Raw genomic sequence first — 20,496 nt, 5'->3', positions numbered from 1 at the left:
CACCTGCCAGCACCCGGCCCATATCCCTCCAAACCCTTCCTATTTCTATATCCATCCAGATACCTTTTAAATGTTGCAACTGTACTAGCCTCCACCATTTCCTCTGGCAGCTCATTCCACACACACCACCCTCTGCGTGAAAATGTTGCCCCTTAGATCTCCATTATATCTTTCCCCTCTCACCCTAAATCTAGGCCCTCTAGCTCTGGACTCCCCCACCCAGGGAAAAGACCTTGTCTATTTACCCTATCCATGCCCCTCATGATTTTATAAACCTCTATAAGGTCACCCCTCAGCATCCAACGCTCCAGGAAAAACAGCCCCACCCTATTCAAACTCTCCCTATAGCTCAAAACTTCCAATCCTGGCAATATCCTTGTAAATATTTTCTGAACCCTTTCAAGTTTTACAACATCCTTCCGATAGGAAGGAGGCCAGAATTGCATGCAATATTCCAACAGTGGCCTAACCGATGTCCTGTACAGCCGCAACATGACCTCCCAACTCCTGTATTCAATACTTTGACCAATAAAGGAAAGCATACCAAACGCTGCCTTCACTATCCTATCTACCTGCGGCTCCACTTTCGAGGAGCTATGAACCTGTACTCCAAGGTCTCTTTGTTCAGCAACACTCCCTAGGACATAGAACATAGAAAAATACAGTGCAGTACAGGCCCTTCGGCCCTCGATGTTGCGCCGACCGAAGCCTACCTAACCTACACTAACCCAATAACCTCCGTATGCTTATCCAATGCCCGCTTGAATGACCTTAAAGAGGGAGAGTCCACCACTGCTACTGGCAGGGCATTCCATGAACTCTCAACCCGCTGAGTAAAGAATCTACCCCTAACATCTGTCCTATACCAACCTCCCCTTAATTTAAAGCTGTGTCCCCTAGTAACAGCTGACTCCATTAGTGGAAAAAGGTTCTCACTGTCAACCCTATCTAAACCCCTAATCATCTTGTATACTTCTATCAAATCTCCCCTAAACCTTCTTTTCTCCAATGAGAACAGCCCCAAGTGCCTCAGCCTTTCCTCATACGATCTTCCTACAATACCTGGCAACATCCTGGTAAACCTCCTCTGCACCCGTTCCAATGCCTCCACATCCTTCCTATAGTATGGCGACAAAAACTGCGCACAATACTCCAGATGAGGCCGCACCAGAGTCTTATACAACTGCAACATGACCTCAGGACTCCAGAACTCAATTCCTCTACCAATAAAGTCCAGTACGCCATATGCCTTCTTCACAGCACTATTTACCTGGGTGGCAACTTTCAGAGATCTGTGTACATGGACACCAAGATCCCTCTGCTCATCCACACTACCAAGTAGCCTACCATTAGCCCAGTAATCCATCATCTTGTTACTCCTACCAAAGTGAATGACTTCACACTTAGCTACATTGAACTCCATTTGCCACCTTTCTGCCCAGCTCTGCAACTTATATATATCCTGCTGTAACCTGCCACATCCTTCTTCGCTGTGCACAACTCCACCGACTTTCGTATCGTCCGCAAACTTGCTCACCCAGCCTTCAAGCCCCTCCTCCAGGTCATTTATAAAAATGACAAACAGCAATGGTCCCAAAACAGATCCTTGCGGAACACCACTAGTAACTGCACTCCAAGATGAACCTATACCATCAACTCCTACCCTCTGTCTCCTTCCAGCCAGCCAATTCCTAATCCAAACCTCTAATGCACCCTCAATGCCATACCTCCGTAAATTTTGCAGTAGCCTACCATGGGGAACCTTATCGAACGCCTTGCTAAAATCCATATACACTACATCTACTGCTTTACCCTCGTCCACTTACTTGGTCACCTTCTCAAGGACCTTACCATTAAGTGTATAAGTCTTGCTAAGATCTGCTTTCCCAAAATGCAGCTCCTCACATTCATCTAAATTAAACTCCATCTGCCAATTCTCAGCCCATTGGCCCATCTGATCAAGATTGCGTTCTAATCCGAGGTAACCTTCTTTGCCGTCCACTACACCTCCAATTTTGGTGTCATCTGCAAACTTACTAACCAAACTAATTACACATCCAAATCATTTTATATAAATGACGAAAAGCAATGGCCCCTGCACCAATCCTTGTAGCACTCTGTTGGTCTCAGGCCTCCAGTCTGAAAAGCACCCCTCCACCACCACCACCACGCCACTATGTCTTCTATCTTTGAGCTAGATCTGAATCCAAATTGCTAGTTCTCCCTGTATTGCATGAGATCTAACCTTGCTAACCAGTTTCCTATGGGGAACCTTGTCGAACGCCTTACTGAAGTCCACATAGATCACGTCCACCGCTCTGCCCTCATCAATCCTCTTTATTTCTTCTTCAAAAAACTCAGTCAAGTTTGTGAGACATGATTTCCCACGGACAAAGTCATGTTGACTATCCCTAAGCAGGCCTTGCCTTTCCAAATACATGTTCATCCTGTCCCTCGGGATTCCCTCCAATAACTTGCCACCACCGACATCAGGCTCACCGGTCTACAGTTCCCTGGCTTGTCCTTACCACCTTTTCTTAAACAATGGCACCACATTTGCCAACCTCCAGTCTTCTGGCACCTCACCTGTGACTATCAATGATACAAATATCTCAGCAAAAGGCCCAGCAATCACTACCCTAGCTTCCCACAGAGTTCTAGGGTGCACCCGATTAGGTCCTGGGGATTTATCCACCTTTTGTGTTTCAAGACATCCAGTACTTCCTCCTCTGTAATATGGACATTTTTCAAGATGACGCCATCTATTTCCTTACATTCTATATCTTCCATGTCCACCTCCACAGTATATACTAATGCAAAATACTCGTTTAGTATCTCTCCCATCTCCTGGGGCTCCACACAAAGGCCACCTTGCTGATCTTTGAGGGGCCCTATTCTCTCCCTAGTTACCATTTTGTCCATAATGTATTTGTAAAAACCCTTTGGTTTCTCTTTAACTCTGTTTTCCAAAGCTATCTCATGTCCCCTTTTTGCCCTTTTGATTTCCCTCTTAAGTGTACTCCTCCTGCCTTCTAAAGATTCACTCGATCTATCCTGTCTATACCTGACGTATGCTTCCTTCTTTTTCATAACCAAACCCTCAATTTCTTTAGTCATCCAGCATTCCCTACACCTGCCAAACTTTCCTTTAACCCTAACGGGAATATACTGTCTCTGGACTCTCGCTATCTCATTTCTGAAGACTTCCCATTTTCCAGCCGTCCCTTTACCTGCGAACATCTGCCTCCAATCAGCTTTTGAAAGTTTTTTGCCTAATTCCATAAAAATTAGCCTTCCTCCAATTTAGAACTTCAACTTTTAGATCTGGTCTATCCTTTTCCATCACTATTTTAAAACTAATAGAATTATGGTCGCTGGCCCCAAAGTGCTCCCTCAGTCACCTGCCCTGCCTTATTTTCCAGGAGTGGGTCAGGTTTTGCACCTTCTGTCGTAGGTACATCCACATACTGAATCAGAAAATTTTCTTGTACACACTTAACAAATTCCTCTTTATCTAAACCGTTAATATTATGGCAGCCCCAATCTATGTTTGGAAACGTTAAAATCCCCCACGATAACTGAGGTCTCCTTACAAATGTATTTCTCAATTTCCCACTGACTATTAGGGGTCTATAATACAATCCCAATAAGGTGATCCACCCTTTGCTATTTTTCAGTTCCATCTAAATAACTTCCCTGGATGATTTACCAGAATATCCTCCTTCACTACAGCTGTAATGCTATTCCTTATCAAAAGCGCCACTCTCCCTCCTCTCTTGCCCCCCTGCTGTCTTTCTATCCTTCCTGTCGCATTTGTATCCTGGAACATTAAGCTGCCAGTCCTGTCCATCCCTAAGTCACATTTCTGTAATTGCTATGATATCCCAGTCTCATGTTCCTAACCATGCCCTGAATTCATCTGCCTTCCCTGTTAGGCCCCTTGCATTGAAATGAATGCAATTTAATTTATCAGCCCTATCTTGTTCTCTGCTTTGTCCCTGACTGTTTGTTTGAGTCACTTCTTTTCTCAACTGTACCAGTCTCAGATTGATCTCTTTCCTCACTATCTCTCTGGGTCTCCTCAACACCCCCAATCTTACTAGTTTAAATCCTCCCGAGTAGCTCTAGTAAATCTCCCTGCCAGTGTATTAGTCCCTTTCTAATTCAGGTGCAATCCTTCCCTTCTTGCACAGGTCACTTCTAACCCTGAAGAGATTCCAATGTTCCAAAAATGTGAACCCTTCTCCCCTGCACCAGCTCCTCAGCCATGCAATCATCTGCTCTACCCTCTTATTTATTTTCAGAGGGTAGTTAAGAACCAATCGTATTACTTTAAGTCTGGAGTAAGACCTGGTAAAAATGTTTCCCTAGCATTAGTAAACCAATGGGCTTTCACAACAATCAATGACAGGTTTCATGGTCACTAATACTAAGGTTAGTTTGCAGTTCCAGATTTTGTATTCCATTTGGATCGCACCGGCTGTCGTTCCACCTACTCTCAGTCATCGATTTGTGCCACTCGTAATAAACAACAAGGAGTTGTGTTAGCTTTCCCTCTTCTCTGCCTGTCCCTTTTGATCTAACTCTCAAACTGGGCTGCACTAAACCTTCACTGTATGCAGCTGTCATCAATAATGTGGGAGAATAGGCCAGTGAAACTGACGTGGAATCCCTGGTGTTCGGAGTTATTTAGTGGCACGGTGTTATATATATATCGTTTACAGCTTCAGAGTATGACCTTAGAGTCAATCAGCACACTATTGTATGCTAATCTAGAGGGAAAAAGGGCTGCATTATTTAATTTGTTGAATTGCTGTTAAGAAGTGCAACTTAAATCTATGGCCCTAAATAAATATGACTATTCCACATCCTAGTTTGACAGCATCATTAAACTGCGTTGTGTCATTGCCTTGCAGCTAGTGGTGGAAATCTCATCCGTGTCGCCCGTCTCCTTGGATTATTGTGGCAACAGTGGTTTGATCACTCAGTTACTCTCTGAGCTCACAGGAGATGATGTTCTGATCAGGTGAGAATGTTCAAAACCTCAGATGTTGGTATCTGTTCCTTGGATGCATGATTGTGCCATCTTTCTTGGTTGTATTGAGTCATTTTCTCATTCTTGGCCTGAGCTTCGGAGTGATGGAAATCTACTGTCTTTACCTGGCCTGGAGGATGTATGTCTGCAGATCCACAATTGGAAACTGAGTTAAAGCAGGGCCCCATGCCAAGTGGAAGAGGAAATGGCAATGTGAGCGTGACTTTGGCTTGTTTTGCCACAGTTGTGTCTCCTACTCTCATAGCAGCGCTGACAGGAAACAGAACAAATTCGTCCGATAACACCAATGGACCAGTAATCTGGAATCTCAGGCTAATGCTGCAGGGACATGGGCTCGATTCCCAAGGGAGTTAGTGAAATTTAAATCTGATTAATAAATCTTGGCTCAGTAAAATTGACCATTGATTGTCAAGTTTGATCTCTGACGTCCTTGAGAGAAGGAAGTCGGCTGTCCTTGCATGATCCAGCCTATGTGACTGCAGGCCTACAGTAATGTGATTTTTAACTATCCCTCTAAAACAGCTTAGTCAGCCTCTTGATTCAAGGGCAGCAAATGCTGGTCTTGCTGGCGGTGTACACAGTCCATAAAAGAATAAAGGAACAGAAATTGTTGCTGAGGAGAAATAGAACCATCGGTCTGAAGGTTTTTCTGGCACCATGCAAACTCGCAACATGGAACTGTATCACCATTTTGTCACCTTTAGGCAATCTCACTGCAAGGGTGGGAGGATGGGAATGATGCATTGGTGCAGCGGGGGTTAATTTATGACTCTGGCAAATGAGATACGTTATTGGGCCAGATTCATCATGTCTCTGACCTGGGAGCGTTTGCTTGCACTTAGTACCCAAAATAGAAAAATGTTTTCCTTAAATTGCGAATCTTCTTGCCTTTCTAAGATTGCCCTCCGCTTTCTTTGCCCCTCCTTTCACCAACCTGTATGGAAACATATGCAGCCTGTTGACCCATCACCCCATTCCCATTCCTCAATTTTGAAATTCTCACTTTTTATTTTCAGACCTTTCCATTGCCTCACCACTCCCTATTTCTGTAGCTTCTAACAACACAACCTACCAAGTTCTTGACACTGCTCTAAATTGGGCCTCTTAACAATCCTCCGCTTTTGTCACTCTTCATGTGGCCTCACTTGCCTAGGCCATTTCTCTCTCTCGCGCTCTCTCTCTCTCTCTCTCTCTCTCTCTCTCTGTTAAAAAGGCTAATTGACCAAACCTAAGTACTAAATTGCGACACAGCTCATGTGAATCACGTTCGAATGTTTAATTGAATTAAAGGCACTCTGTAAATAAATGTTGCAGTGCCTGATTCAAAGAATTAAGAGTCTTTTTGGTTCACTTTCAGAGCGACTGCTATAGAGATGGTTACCGGACTTGCTCAGAGTCAGCATGGACGACAGTATCTTGCTCAACAAGGCATCATTGATAGAATTTCAAATATGATCATTGGTGCAGAGTCAGATCCTTTCTCTGGCTTTTATCTACCAAGTAAGTAAAGGGAATATTTTCTCTGTCAATCCAGTGATAAGGCCGATCAGGGATAGCATAGGGAATTTGTGTGGAGTTTGAGGAGGTAGGGGAAGCCCTAAATGAGCTTTTTGCTTCTGTCTTTACGAAAGAAACAAACTTTGTAGTAAATGAAACCTTTGAAGAGCAGGTGTGCATGGTGGAATGGATAGAGATAGAGGAAGCTCATGTGCTGAAAATTTTGTCAAACATTTAAGATTGACAAGTCGCCAGGCCCGGACCAGATTTGTCCTTGGCTGCTTTGGGAAACGAGAAATGCAATTGCTTCGCCACTTGCGAAGATCTTTGCATCCTCGCTCTCCACTGGAGTCCTACCTGAGGACTGGAGAGAGGCAAATGTAATTCCTCTCTTCAAGAAAGGAAATAGGGAAATCTCTGGCAATTTAAGACCAGTAAGTCTCACATCTGTCTCCTGCAAGGTGTTAGAAAGGATTCTGAGGGATAGGATTTATGACCATCTGGAAGAGCATGGCTTGATTAAATGCAGTCAACACGGCTTTGTGAGGGGCAGGTCATGCCTCACAAACCTTATCAAGTTCTTTGAGGATATGACTAGAAAAGTTGATGAGGGTCGAGCTGTGGATGTGGTGTATATGGACTTCAGCAAGGCATTTGATAAGATTCCCCATGTAGGCTCATTCAGAAGGTCAGGAGGAATGGGATACAGGGGAACTTAGCTGTCTGGCCAACAGAAGACAGCCAACAGAATTGGCTGGCCAACAGAAGACAGCGAGTGGTAGTAGAAGGAAAATATTCTGCCTGGAAGTCTGTGGTGAGCGGTGTTCCACAGGGCTCTGTCCTTGTGCCTCTACTGTTTGTAATTTTTATTAATGACTTTGATGAGGGGATTGAAGGATGGGTCAGCAAGTTTGCAGATGACACAAAGATTGGAGGTGTCGTTGACAGTATAGACGGCTGTTGTAGGCTGCAGTGTGACATTGACAGGATGCAGAGATGGGCTGAGAGGTGGCAGATGGAGTTCAACCTGGATAAATGTGAGATGATGCATTTTGGAAGGTCGAATTTGAAAGCTGAGTACAGGATTAAGGATAGGATTCTTGGCAGTGTGGAGGAACAGAGGGATCTTGGTGTCCAGGTACATAGATCCCTTAAAATGGGCACCCAAGTGGACAGGGTTGTTAAGAAAGCATATGGTGATTTGGCTTTCATTAACAGGGGGATTGAGTTTAAGAGTTGTGAGATCTTGTTGCAGCTCTATAAAACTTTGGTTAGACCGCACTTGGAATACTGCGTCCAGTTCTGGTCGCCCCATTATAGGAAAGATGTGGATGCTTTGGAGAGGGTTCAGAGGAGGTTTACCAGGATGCTGCCTGGACTGGAGGGCTTATCTTATGAAGAGAGGTTGACTGAGCTCAGACTTTTTTTCATTGGAGAAAAGGAGGAGGAGAGGGGCCCTAATTGAGGTATACAAGATAATGAGGGGCATAGATAGAGTCGCTAGCCAGAGACTATTTCCCAGGGCAGAAATGGCTAACACAAGGAGTCATAGTTTTAAGCTGATTGGAGGAAAGTATAGAGGGGATGTCAGAGGCGGGTTCTTTACACAGAGTTGTGAGAGCATGGAATGCGTTGTCAGCAGCAGTTGTGGAAACAAGGTCATTGGGGACATTTAAGAGACTGCTGGACATGCATATGGTCACAGAAATTTGAGGGTGCATACAGGAGGATCAGCGGTTGGCACAACATCGTGGGCTGAAGGGCCTGTTCTGTGCTGGACTGTTCTATCTATCTATCTATCTATCTATCTATCTATCTATCTATCTATCTATCTATCTATCTATCTATCTATCTATCTACCTACCTACCTACCTACCTACCTACCTACCTACCTACCTACCTACCTACCTACCTACCTACGCCTGTTTGAGGAGAGTTTTGATCACTAGTCTCCATATTATCTACTTTGATTCAGAGATGACCTTCCTTTGTTTTACTTCTGAGTGCTTTGAGATGTTCTATTGTATTAAACATGCTATCCAACTACAGGTTTTGTTGTCAGTATATTACTAGCTATGATTTAAAAGCTGCAACTCCATAGAATTCAGGTAACATCTTAAAGTTTGAACAAATTATTCACATCACTGTTTTATTCAAAAGACTCTAGTTTAGATTAGATTAGATTCCCTACAGTGTGGAAACAGGCCCTTCGACCCAACCAGTCCACACCGTCCCTCCAAAGAGTAACCCACCCAGACCCATTTCCCTCTGACTAATGCACCTAGCTATGGGCAATTCAATGTGCCCAATTCACCTGACCTGCACATCTATGGAATGTGGGAGGAAACCGGAGCACCCGGAGGAAACCTGCGCAGACACTGGGAGAATGTGCAAACTCCACACAGACAGTCGCCTGAGGCTGGAATCGAATCTGTGATCCTGGTGCTGTGAGGCAGCAGTGCTAACCACTGAGCCACGTAGCAAAGTTTAATGTATCTCCAAGCAGTACTCACTCGCCTATGAAGGGGAAGAATTAACCAGGATTCCTGTGACAGGAGTCTAAAGTTTCCTTTTAGCTGCACTCTGATATTTCCTCAAACAGCAAAACTAAACAAGGAACAGACAGATGGGATTGACTGAAAACCCATCTCATTCACTCCTGCTCTTTAGGGAAGGAAATTTGCCATGCTTACCTGGTCTGGCTTATTCGTGACTCCAGATCCAGAGCAATGTGGTTGCTCCCTAACTGCCCTCTGTAATGGCCGGGCAAATCCAAGCGCCCTTCAGGAGGACAAGAAGTGCTGGCTTTGCAAGTAACAAGCAATACTCCCCCTTTTTTAAGAGGTATGGTTGTACAGTAATCTGAAAGGGACGGTGCAGTGCAGCAGGTGCAGCGAAGAGAATTAAGGGTGGCATTTTGGTTGCCCGTGTGTGTGTGTGTGTGTGTGTGTGTGTGTGTGTGTGTGTGTGTGTGTGTGTGTTGGTAGGTTCTAAGAAGAGAATGGGATTATTTCACCTGCAAGGAGCGGTAGATGTTAGGAGAATGTCCACCTGACAGAAAATTCCAGAACTTGGAGACAGCACTGTTTCAGAATAAAGGGCCATCCATTTAAGATGGACATGAGGAATTTCATCTCTGACATTCACAGATCTTTGGCATTGTTCCCCTTGGAAAGCAGTGACGCTGGTTCATTGAATATGTGTAAGACAAAGCTCGATGGGCTTTTGATTTGCAAGAGAGTCGCAGGTTCAGTGGGGGCTGGCAGAAATATAGATTTAGCTCAGATCAGCCATGATACCGCTGAATGATGGAGAGGGCTTGAGGGGCCAAATGGCCCACTCCCTTGTAATTCATGTTGGTTTGTAGAATCAGCTTGTTGCTATTGATTTACTGTTTTACCACAGGGTCATTTAGACTGAGTTTCCTCAGAGTGTGGATCAGTGACTTCAGGAAGAGAGGGAAGCAGGGGGAATTCATTCCTTATGGTTCAGATTGGAATTCTTCTTGGCAACCTCCTGTAAAGGACATGTTGAGATTGGTGACTGGGAGTAATGGATGTGTTAAATCCAGTCATGCTGTGTATTTGAACACCAGAATGTGCACTCATCTGCAAGTATTTTGCATTGTCTTGTTGTACTGGTATCTTGTTCATTCCTTGCTCTAAGCTTGTTTTCCTTTTAGATTTAGTGAAATTCTTTGGAAATTTGGCAATGGTTGACAGTCCTCAACAGATCTGTGAGCGTTACCCTGCTTTTATTGAGAAGGTGTTTGAGATGATCGAAGGGCAGGAGCCAACCATGATTGGAGTTGGTCTCGATACCATCGGAATTCTTGGATCATGTGTTGAAGGAAAGCAAGTCCTGCATAAAACGGGTAAACCACATTACTTCAGATCCCAGCTGAACGATTCAAAGCTGAGATGAATATTGTTTATTTTTTAAGTTGTGTAAGGTTCCATATTAGTCATTTTTCTAACTAACTAGAATTCCAGTTATAGTTCACTTTTGTAATGCTGATGTGCAGGTGCTGTGTAGCTGATTTATTCTCCCTAATGCTGGGGAGTTTTGTTAATACCTTATTTACCAAACGCGTCATCCATATTACTTCAGTAATCGAAAGGTTAGTTAATTGATTTAGGTTGGTTTTCCTCGCAATTGCATTTTAGCCTTGTTTACCATCAATTTTCTTGTAGCTATCCACTTCTATATCGAAACCACTATGAAGCAATTACCGAATGAGAAAATAATCTGCTTTTCAATGGTGCTCTGCAGTTATTCACAGCAGAATCATCGAGTTATGGTGATGTACAGCATGGAAACAGACCCTTCGGTCCAACTCATCCATGCTGACCAGATATCCCAACCCAATCTAGTCCCACCTGTCAGCATCTGGCCCCTATCCCTCCAAACCCTTCCTATTCATATAACCATCCAGATGCCTCTTAAATGTTGCAATTGTACCAATCTCCACCACATCCTCTGGGAGCTCATTCCATATATGTGTGAAAAAGTTGCCCCTTGGGTCTCTTTTATATCTTTCCCCACTCCCCCTAAGCCTATACCCTCTAGTTCTGGACTCCCCCACCACAGGGAAAAGACTTTGTCTATTTACCCTATCCATGCCCCTCATGATTTTATAAACCTCTGTAAGGTGACCCCTTAGCCTCCGATGCTCCAGGGAAAACAGGCCTAGCCTATTCAACCTCTCCCGATAGCTCAAATCCTCCAACCCTGGAAACATCCTTGTAAGTCTTTTCTGAACACTTTCGAGTTTCACAACATCTTTCCGATAGGAAGGAAGCCAGAATTGCACGCAATATTCCAACAGTGCCTAACCAATGTCCTGTGCAACAGCAACATGACTTCCCAACTGCTGTACTCAATACTCTGACCAATAATGGAAAGCATACCAAACGCTGCCTTCACTATCCTATCTACCTGCGACTCCACTTTCAAGGAGCTATGAACCTGCACTCCAAGGTCTCTTTGTTCAGCAACACTCCCTAGGACCTTCCCATGAAGTGTATAAGTCCTGCTAAGATTTGCTTTCCCAAAATGCAGCACCTTGCATTTATCTGAATTAAACTTCATCTGCCACTTCTCAACCCATCTGATCAAGATCCCCTTGTAATCTGAGGTAACTTTCTTTGCTGTCCACTACACCTCCAATTTTGGTGCCATCTGCAAACTTTCTAACTGTACTTCTTATGCTCGCATCCAAATCATTTATATAAACTATGAAAAGTAGTGGACCCATCACCGATTGTCACAGGCAACACTCCACCACCACCCTCTGTCCTCTTTGAGCCAGTTCTGTATCCAAAGGGCTAGTTCCCCCTGTATTTGATGAGATCTAACCTTGCTAACCAGTCTCCCATGGGGAACCTTGTCGAACGCCTTACTGAAGACCATATAGATCACATCTACTGCTCTGCCTTCATCGATCCTCTTTGTTACTTCTTCAAAAAACTCAATAATGTTTGTGAGACATGATTTCCTATGCAGAAAGCCATATTGACTATCCCTTACCTGTGCATTTATTTGCTTCCAGCTCTGTCCCTTTGCTCTCCTCTCCTCGTCACTTTTCTTTGAAAATGCTGACTTACCCTGGAGCATGATGCAGATGTTGGTGGCTGTCTTCTGTTCCCTAACCTCAACTTGCATTCATTCCGGTGAATGCAGTCTGTGCATTTGAACAGGTTATCAAAGTTAAATTTTCCTCATCCTTTTGCATCTGTGCTCGCGCTTTTCGGTGAAGCCTCACAGGATGGTAAAGGAAAACACGACCTGACACAGAAGCCCAAGGGTTTCGATGGAAAATAATCGCCTTGAAATGTCAACTGTTTCTCTGTGCAAATACTGCCTGAACTCCTGAGTATTCCTAGCATTTTTTTTAAAAAGGTTTTATTTCTGAAATGTGATCTATTGTTTCCCTCTGTTTTTCAACCTCATAAACAGCTTAGAGAAACTGTGTTGCAGTAAGATTAAAATCAGTTAACTCCGTGTTGGCTAATGATTCAAACTTGTTCACTATTTTTTAAAACTTTGCAACAAATGAGTTCCTGCTGAATATTTTTAAGTTTAACACTAATTACTTGTACATTTACCTTAACTGCATTCTGTGTATCGTACTTGAAGGCAGCATGTTGGGGTTTTTTATTCTTCTTTGGGAACAAGACACTGTTGCCAAGGTGGAATGGTGGGGATCAATTTTAAGAACAGTGCACTGTTTTGGGAGTCATAGTGTGGGACAGTTTTGAGGTTCAGCCGGATCAGGGAGATGTTAACATATATTATACGTGTTTATCCGTTGTTGCCAGAAGGAGCTCGCAGTGCATCTTGTAGATGGCAGTGATGGCTGAGCTAGTCCGCATGTTACAGGAATGGTTCGCTCTGGACTAGCTAAGGCAGTGCGTATAAATGTGAGTTGGCTGTCCAGTTCCTGCGAGAAAACAGTCTGAAAATTGCTCATGGTGAATATTGCTTTGAGACTGGGCTTCAGGAACCAGGAGTTCATCTGAGGGTGTAAAATCCCCCCCACCCCACTCCACCCCAGTGTGTCCTGAGACACAGAAAGTGTGGTCACTGAATCATAATCAGACTTGACAGGATCAATTGTAGCACCTTATTTGCTTCCCCTGATTAGTTAAGCATGCAGTTGGTGTCACACTTCACTGGGATAGCATGCTGGAGGTGGAGTCCTGTTTTCTCCAGAGTTGTTATAAAGTTAAAGTATTTATCCAAGTATTCAAGTCCCCAATTTAATTTTCAGATTGACTCAGGCTAACAGAAAGCATGGATCAGGTTTCTGTGGTTAACAAGAACTGCTGTTTTTTTTTAAACAGCTGAGCAACTGTGAATTGTTGACAAACTCTGCGAGTTAAAGTTCTAACCTCCTCCTTAAAGTTATTCTATGCATAGATGCCAAAAACATTGGTGTTACGGGTGGAATGGAAAATAAAGCAGCATTGAAAACAGTTCAATGGCCCAGTTCACAAGGTTTCCTGTGATGGACCTTTTTGCTTGCTATGACCTTCATGGTGTGGTTGTGCTGTAGGAAAGTCATGCTTCTGGTTTGGAGTTGATAAGCATTTGCCTGTCTCTTGTTTTTCTTCTCACAGAAACTTGTCTGCTACAGAGCTTTTGTTGCATTTGAGCACTTGCCCACTCTACTTGTAGCTCAGTCTGACAAGACACATCATTTCTTATTCCTCTGATATCATACTAAAGTGCAGGATAGAAATTTTAAAGTCATTTGTTTTCCCAAATGTACTGTTTAGGTCGCAACTTCCAGGAGGTTCTGAGAAGACTGGGTTCCATCTCGTGCAATGCTTCCACCGACTTGCGGGTGCGCTGCCTCGATACAATCGCTTCTCTGCTCTCTCTGCCGGTAAGAGCCCAGGGAAAGCTTTCTTAGAAAAAAATGAGACAAAGTGCAAAAAATTCTGGATTTGATACTCCATTTTTTAAAAATATCTGCTGTGGGGAGGGAAGGAACAACTTTTGAATTGACCCTCGTGGTCAAATAAAAGTATGGCATTTATTCCCACCAACAAAAAGCACTTATAGCTGTTTCAAAATGCATTAAGAAAAAAGTAGCAAAAATGAATTTCTCTAAGCATGTTTTCTGTATTTATTTTTTTACTAAAATGGTCCACATCTGCCCTATAGAATAATACCATTTAATTTTTAGGAAAAAATGTCCTTTTCAGAATTGCCCATTATTTAAATAAAAGTGCACTGAATTCCCATTGCCCTGAATGTTATGCAGGAAGGGGAGTTGATAGCGTTGTAATTATATTACAGGCCTAGTAAGCTAAGGTCCCACACAAATTCAGGAATAATTGTGGTCCCAGCACAGACCCCTGTGACACTCCACTAGTTACAGATTGCCATCCTCAAATTGTCTCCTTTATCCCAAATCTCTGACTTATCATAGAATCCTTTACAGTGCTCCTAAGAGCATCCCACCCTATCCCCTGAACCGTGCATTTCTCACGGCTAATGCATCAAGCCAACACATTGCTGGACACCACAGGGAATCTTACCATGGCCAACTTACACACCTTTGGGAACAAACCAGAGCAGAATCCCACACAGATACAGGGACAAAATGCAAACTCCACACAGACAGTATCCCAAGACTTCTATTCGTTTGCCAGTCTTCTATACCTGCTAATATGCTGCTCCAACAGGCCCATAGTATTGTGTTTGATTCTTGGCTGCTGTTTAACCCACTTGATTTAAAGGAATTTGGGTATAAGCAACTGATGCTAATCCATCCAATGAAGCTTACATCCCATCAACAAATAAAATTATAAGGGGGCCTTGCCATGTTTTGATCGTTCTCTGTCAAAGCCCGCTGCTGTACTGAGCCTTAAATGTACTCATTATAAGCAGCCTAGAAGCTTGCTTTTTATGTGACATTTCACCTTCAGAGTGATGTGAAAGGTGAGTGGTATGTATGTGGTTGACCTGACTGTCGCTCTTCAGGTCACTGTCAATTTGGTTATCTCTTTCAGTCAATCGAGCAACCAAGCCTGGGTATATGAATAGGGAAGGGTCTGGAGGGATATGGGCCAGGTGCTGGCAGGTGGGACTAAATTGGGTTGGGATATCTGGTCGGCATGGATGGGTTGGACCGAAGGGTCTATTTCCATGTTGTACATCTCTATGACTCTGACTCTATAAGTCACTTCTTCGTTACCCATTCAGTAACTGAGAAGGAAGTGATATTGATTTTAAACTTATAAAAACAGGAGAAAAGATACAGACTGTTTGACAGTTCTGTCAAATTGGAAAGCAGTAAAATTGCATTTTTACAATCTAAAACCAGGACAGAGAGAAGAGGAGAGTGCAAGAGAGAGAAAATGGAGTGACTGGGCAACTGCAGGTAAAAGTCTTCTGTAAAGTGGTTTGTAGCGGTGTCTGAGCTCTGCAGTGATACAGTAGCTATCTCTGCTGTTTTGAGTAGTTTAATCACTAATATTATAACAGTGATTTTCGTTTGTAAATTGGAAAGAAAGCCAGGAACTGAAGTGTCATCCGTTCCAAAAAAACCTGAATGTTCACAAACTACTTTTCAAATTTCTATGATTTAGCTTTTACTGTCCTGTGTTGAATTCTGGTCACCCAGGTGTTTATTAAAGTGTACCAGCCATCAGGTGTCTTCTGCTGCCAACATCAATACAATGTCCTCCTTTTGTGCTGACTCCTCCCCCAGATTGTATGTATTTCACATAAATCCTTGTTGTGAATTATATTGGTCCATTATGATCCTAATAAATATTTGTAAGAGATCCTTGGCTTCATAATCACAAATAATGGGTGGCACGGTGGCTCAGTGGTTAGCACTGCTGCCTCACAGTGCCAGGGACCCGGGTTTGATTCCCACCTCAGGCGACTGTCTGTGTGGAGTTTGCACATTCTCCCCGTGTCTGCGTGGGTTTCCTCTGGGTGCTCCGGTTTCCTCCCACAATCCAAAAATGTGCAGGTTAGGTAAATTGGCCATGCTAAATTGCCAGTAGTGTTAGGTGAAGGGGTAAATGTAGGGGAATGGGTCTGGGTGGGTTGCTCTTCAGAGGGTCGGTGTGGACTTGTTGGGCCGAAGGTCCTGTTTCCACACTAAGTAATCTAATCAAGCTGGTTTGACTGGGCAGAATAAAAGTATCTCAATAAAGTTTCCAATAGCTTGTGAGCTTTGTAGAAAACCTTAGCTTCCCAGGGAGAAATCCATTTCTAGTTCCTGTATTCTGGAGATCAGGTTGATCAGACATACCTACTCCATGCCTGACTGAACATCCTTTGTGGAGTTACAGAGCTGGGAGTGGACATTTGAAGTCTAATGGATCATGTGTCTGCACTGCTCAGTGGTTAGCACTGCTGCTTCACAGCGCCAAGGACCCGGGTTCGATTCCAGCATCTGGCGATTGTCTGTGTGGAGTTTGCACATTCTCCCCGTGCCTGCATGGGTTTCCTCCAGGTGCTCTGGTTTCCTCCCACATCCCAAAGATGTGCACGTTAGGTGGATTGGCCATGTTGTAGTGTTTAGGGATGTGCAAGCTGAGTGGATTAGCCATGGGAAATAGTTATAGGGTAGGGGGATGGGTCTGGATGGGATGCACTACGGAGGATTGGTGTGGACTTGGGGGCTGAATGGCCTGCTTCCACACACTGTCGGTGTTCTGTGATTCTCGTGGAGTTCCACAGTTACATATAACTTGGGGATTATAACCAACGAATTCCATAAGGATGTATAATCAAAAAAAAAATCTTTTCGGTAATGCACTAAGTAAACATGCTTTAGACAGTAAAGGCATGGGTGTTATCCTTGGTTTTTGGGGTAACTACCCGAAATGAGCTGGGAGGACAGAAGGTCCCTTTGGATCTTTCGGAAAGATATTGCTACATTGTGTTTCGTTGAGAGAATTTCTCTGCGTCCACACTGTTTGCTTTCAGCCTTGGACTTGTGGGCTGAAATATTTTGCAGGTTTACTTGGAAAGATCTGCCTTGCCTCTTCAATGTATTTCAATACTTCTTACTTAAACCCCCTGAATAATTGATTTAAATTTGTGCGGAAGCTGCTTTATCAATTCTGAATGCCTGTTTAGTACCTTACGCTGGAAGGTGATTGCATTCTAGCATCTAGAATAAATCTTCGGTCACTTTACCTTTGACCTGTGTTGATGATCTCAGTTGCCTCTATGTGATATATTTGTATGAATAAAATTCTCACAATATCTACAAAGATGAATCTGCGTTCTGTACAAGCTGTCAGTCAGCAAAAGTGCACTCCAGCGCATGTGAGTTCCATCTTTAGGCAGTCTGGACTATGGAGGAAGTCTGATTCACAGCCTTGACCTGCACAGTGGTGATGTCTGATACCGTGGTGGGAGGTGGAGTCCCCTGAGTGCTCCAAGGCATCCCAACGTTTGGGTAAAATGAGAGGTTCTCAGCCTTGGTCGTTCAATTATAACATGATCCAGCTATAATGTGGTTTCATTTTCTTTACCCCAACATCCACAATATATCAGATTTTGACTACATTTATACAATATAGTCTGTAAAGCTAATGATATTTGCAAGAGTTGAATGTAATTCTTAAGACTAAAGGGGTCTAAGAATATGGAGTGAAAACGGAAATGGGGTACTGATCATGTTGAATGGCAGATGCAGGCTTGAAGGTCTAAGTCATCTACTCCTGTTTTGTTTCTGAGTCTTACCCCGTGGAATGTTGTCCATTTTAAAACTAGAAACCTGCTATAATCGATGGGCATTCTCCTGTCTCTGATCTGTGAACTTCTTTCAAACATGCTCATGATTACCTCTACTGCTACAGTGTTATATATTCAGCCAAAGCCATTTGATCTTTCTTTTACACCTTTGTTTTACTTTGTCATCGATTTCACAGAATGATCAACAGACAGAGGACCTTCTAGCAATGACAGAGACCTGGTTCCACACTCTGCATAGCCACCCAATGGAAACATTTTGCAATATGAGCTCTCAGCCATTCCCAGAAATTCATATTGGCGCATTGAAGATCTTCACCGTGAGTCTTTTATCATTAGCTTGAAAAATCCAATTTCTTATTTATCATAGTTTACATCCTGACTGAATGTAAAATTCCATAAGGCATTGCATATTTAGCTAAACTGTATCACTGGCTGATCCGGTTAAGTAAATATAGACATGTTTGTTTGTAAACACTTGCGTATTTCATTGCATGTTTGCAACTAGACCAACCATATCAATACCATGGCTGCAAAAGCATGTCGGAGACTGGGAATTCTGTGAGGAATAACTCCTTTTCTGATTCCCTAATGCCAGTATGCCACAAAGCATAAGTCAGCAAGGTGATGAAATTCTCTTCACTTGCCTAAATGAATGCAGCTCTGACAACCCTGAAGGATCTGGATACCATCCAGCAGTAACCAGCCTGCTTGATTGGTGTTTCATCCATCAATCTAAATTCATTTCCGTTACCACCAATGCACAGTGCATACAGTATGCACCATCTAGATGCGCTGCAGTAATTCAAGGCTCCTTCATTAGTGCCCTACAAACCTGTGACCTCTACCATCTAAAGGCAAGGGCAGTAGAAGCATGGGAACACCTTTTCAAGCCACTTCCCATCCTGACTTGGGACTGTATTAATGTTGTGGTACTGTCACTGGGTTAAAATCCTGGAGCTGCCTTCCTCTAACAGCACTGTGGGACTACCCAAACCACAAACTGCGTCAGTTCATGAAAACAGCTCTCTGTCACCTTTTTGAATTGAGCATGAAGTACTGGCCTCTCCAGTGAAGCCCACGTCCCAGACAAAGAATTTTTAAAAAGTGGAAACTTTGGAATTACAAATCAAATGCCAGTGAAAACGCAGTCTTGAGCATGCAAACATAATTCTTTTGAAATGTTATGAAATCTGTTGTGCAAATCACTTTATAAATGCTTGGTTGGTTTGAAATTTTTTTTGTGCTGAGATATTACTTTAAAATATTATAGTAATGTGTTTAAGGAAGTCTTGGGGTTTTACATATTCTGCTGCTGAATGCGACACTCACATTGTTTCTCACATTTCTTTTGAAATAACCTTTTAAATGTATCAGTTCCTCCTATATTCATTGAAGTTGAAGATATAATTTGATCAGCAGATTTGAGTTTTGCAATTGTTCCACACCCCTTTCTTTCAAATCATAATTTTGTAAATAAAACATCAAATACAGGAAACACTCACCAGTTTGGTAGTATTTGTGGGGAGAGAGAGAGAACGTGATTGAAAGGTAAAACATGATATTCCCTTCTCAGCCTTCCCCTTTTATTTCTGTCTTTGTTACTACAATCTGTTAGTTCTATCATTTCCATTTATAGGCAATCGCTAGCCAGCCCTGGGGTCAGAGGCTGATGATCAGCACCCCAGGATTTGTGGAGTACATTGTCGACAGGTCAGCTGAACCTGACAAACCTTCAAAGGATGCCAAGTTCGAGTTGGTAAAAACACTTGTGGATTCCAAGACAACAGCTGAAATCTTCGGGAACCAACATTACCTCCAACTCCGAGCTTACCTGCGGGAAGGCCCTTACTTTGTGAAAGCAATTGCAACTGTCGCTGTGGATGGAGAGTAATCGACCAAACTTGATCATTAAAAACACTGTTAGCAGAAAAAAATAAGTCTTTAAATTAATTATTAACCCACTTTTGTATAGACTTGCCCTGAGGAGCATGGCTTCAAATGAGCGTTTTAATCAAATGGAATTTTCAAGCTGGCTGATCACCTCATCATTTCCTGTTAGCTTCCAAGCTACATAAAGGATGGTACATAATGGAACTTAATCTGTTATAAAAGCCCTGACCCATTGAGATTTCAGGCCAGAATGGTATTTTTTCTTGTAGGTTGTCCACATGACTCTCTCCAAATGAAAACTAATTATTTAGTGAAAAGTAGCTTTTAAAATTTGTAAAGTCTGCTGTTTGCAGGTTTTCGTTCACAAAGTTACTGGAAACCTTTCACAGCAGCTCCCACGTGTGCAGCACGTTTCAATTAAAATGAGACTTTTGTAACCTGTGACTACCCGTCTCTTGTTTTAAGAGGATAGTGGAAAGCACTGCATTAAAGTTTCCATGTCTGACTCGATTTTGTGTACTTCCTGCAGCCAGGGAAGCTGCAACTTCCAAGGCAAGTAAGTGCCAATCCTGTAGGAAATTGTCTTATTTTGGATTCGGGGGGTAGGTGAACCAGACCAGAGGAAGGGTTTTAGGCCCGGTCTGACAGGGAATGGAGTGGGGTGGTCACTAAAAATAACATCACTGGCCGGCAACCTGATTTCCTGAGACCATCCCATCTCCGGGTTCTTTACCCAGATGTAGACGAGAGAGGCTGGATTTTCCAGTCAGCCTTCAGGCACACGGCAGGCAACTAGTTCCATTCCCTAATCTGGCTGA

The 20,496-nt window shown here is 43.2% G+C and overlaps 1 protein-coding gene across 2 annotated transcripts in view; it reads left to right on the top strand.

Annotated features, from left to right (window-relative positions):
- Positions 1-20,115, top strand: part of psmd5 (proteasome 26S subunit, non-ATPase 5) — a 35,579-nt gene extending 15,464 nt beyond the window's left edge. The window contains exons 5-11 of one of the 2 annotated variants that reach the window (XM_060841118.1): positions 4,917-5,026; positions 6,414-6,556; positions 10,236-10,427; positions 13,834-13,943; positions 15,390-15,446; positions 17,965-18,105; positions 19,425-20,115. In XM_060841118.1, coding sequence (XP_060697101.1) covers positions 4,917-5,026; positions 6,414-6,556; positions 10,236-10,427; positions 13,834-13,943; positions 15,390-15,446; positions 17,965-18,105; positions 19,425-19,679 — 1,008 coding nt within the window. In that variant the 3' untranslated portion in view covers positions 19,680-20,115. The remainder of the gene's footprint in view (positions 1-4,916; positions 5,027-6,413; positions 6,557-10,235; positions 10,428-13,833; positions 13,944-15,389; positions 15,447-17,964; positions 18,106-19,424) is intronic. The other variant, XM_060841119.1, reaches the window with a different exon arrangement.
- Positions 20,116-20,496: the final 381 nt, after the last annotated feature.

Source organism: Hemiscyllium ocellatum, chromosome 21, assembly GCF_020745735.1.
Source record: "Hemiscyllium ocellatum isolate sHemOce1 chromosome 21, sHemOce1.pat.X.cur, whole genome shotgun sequence".
Taxonomy (NCBI): domain Eukaryota; kingdom Metazoa; phylum Chordata; class Chondrichthyes; order Orectolobiformes; family Hemiscylliidae; genus Hemiscyllium; species Hemiscyllium ocellatum.
The sequence above is the reverse complement of the archived record's forward strand: the minus strand, read 5'-3'. Positions and strand labels throughout refer to the sequence as shown.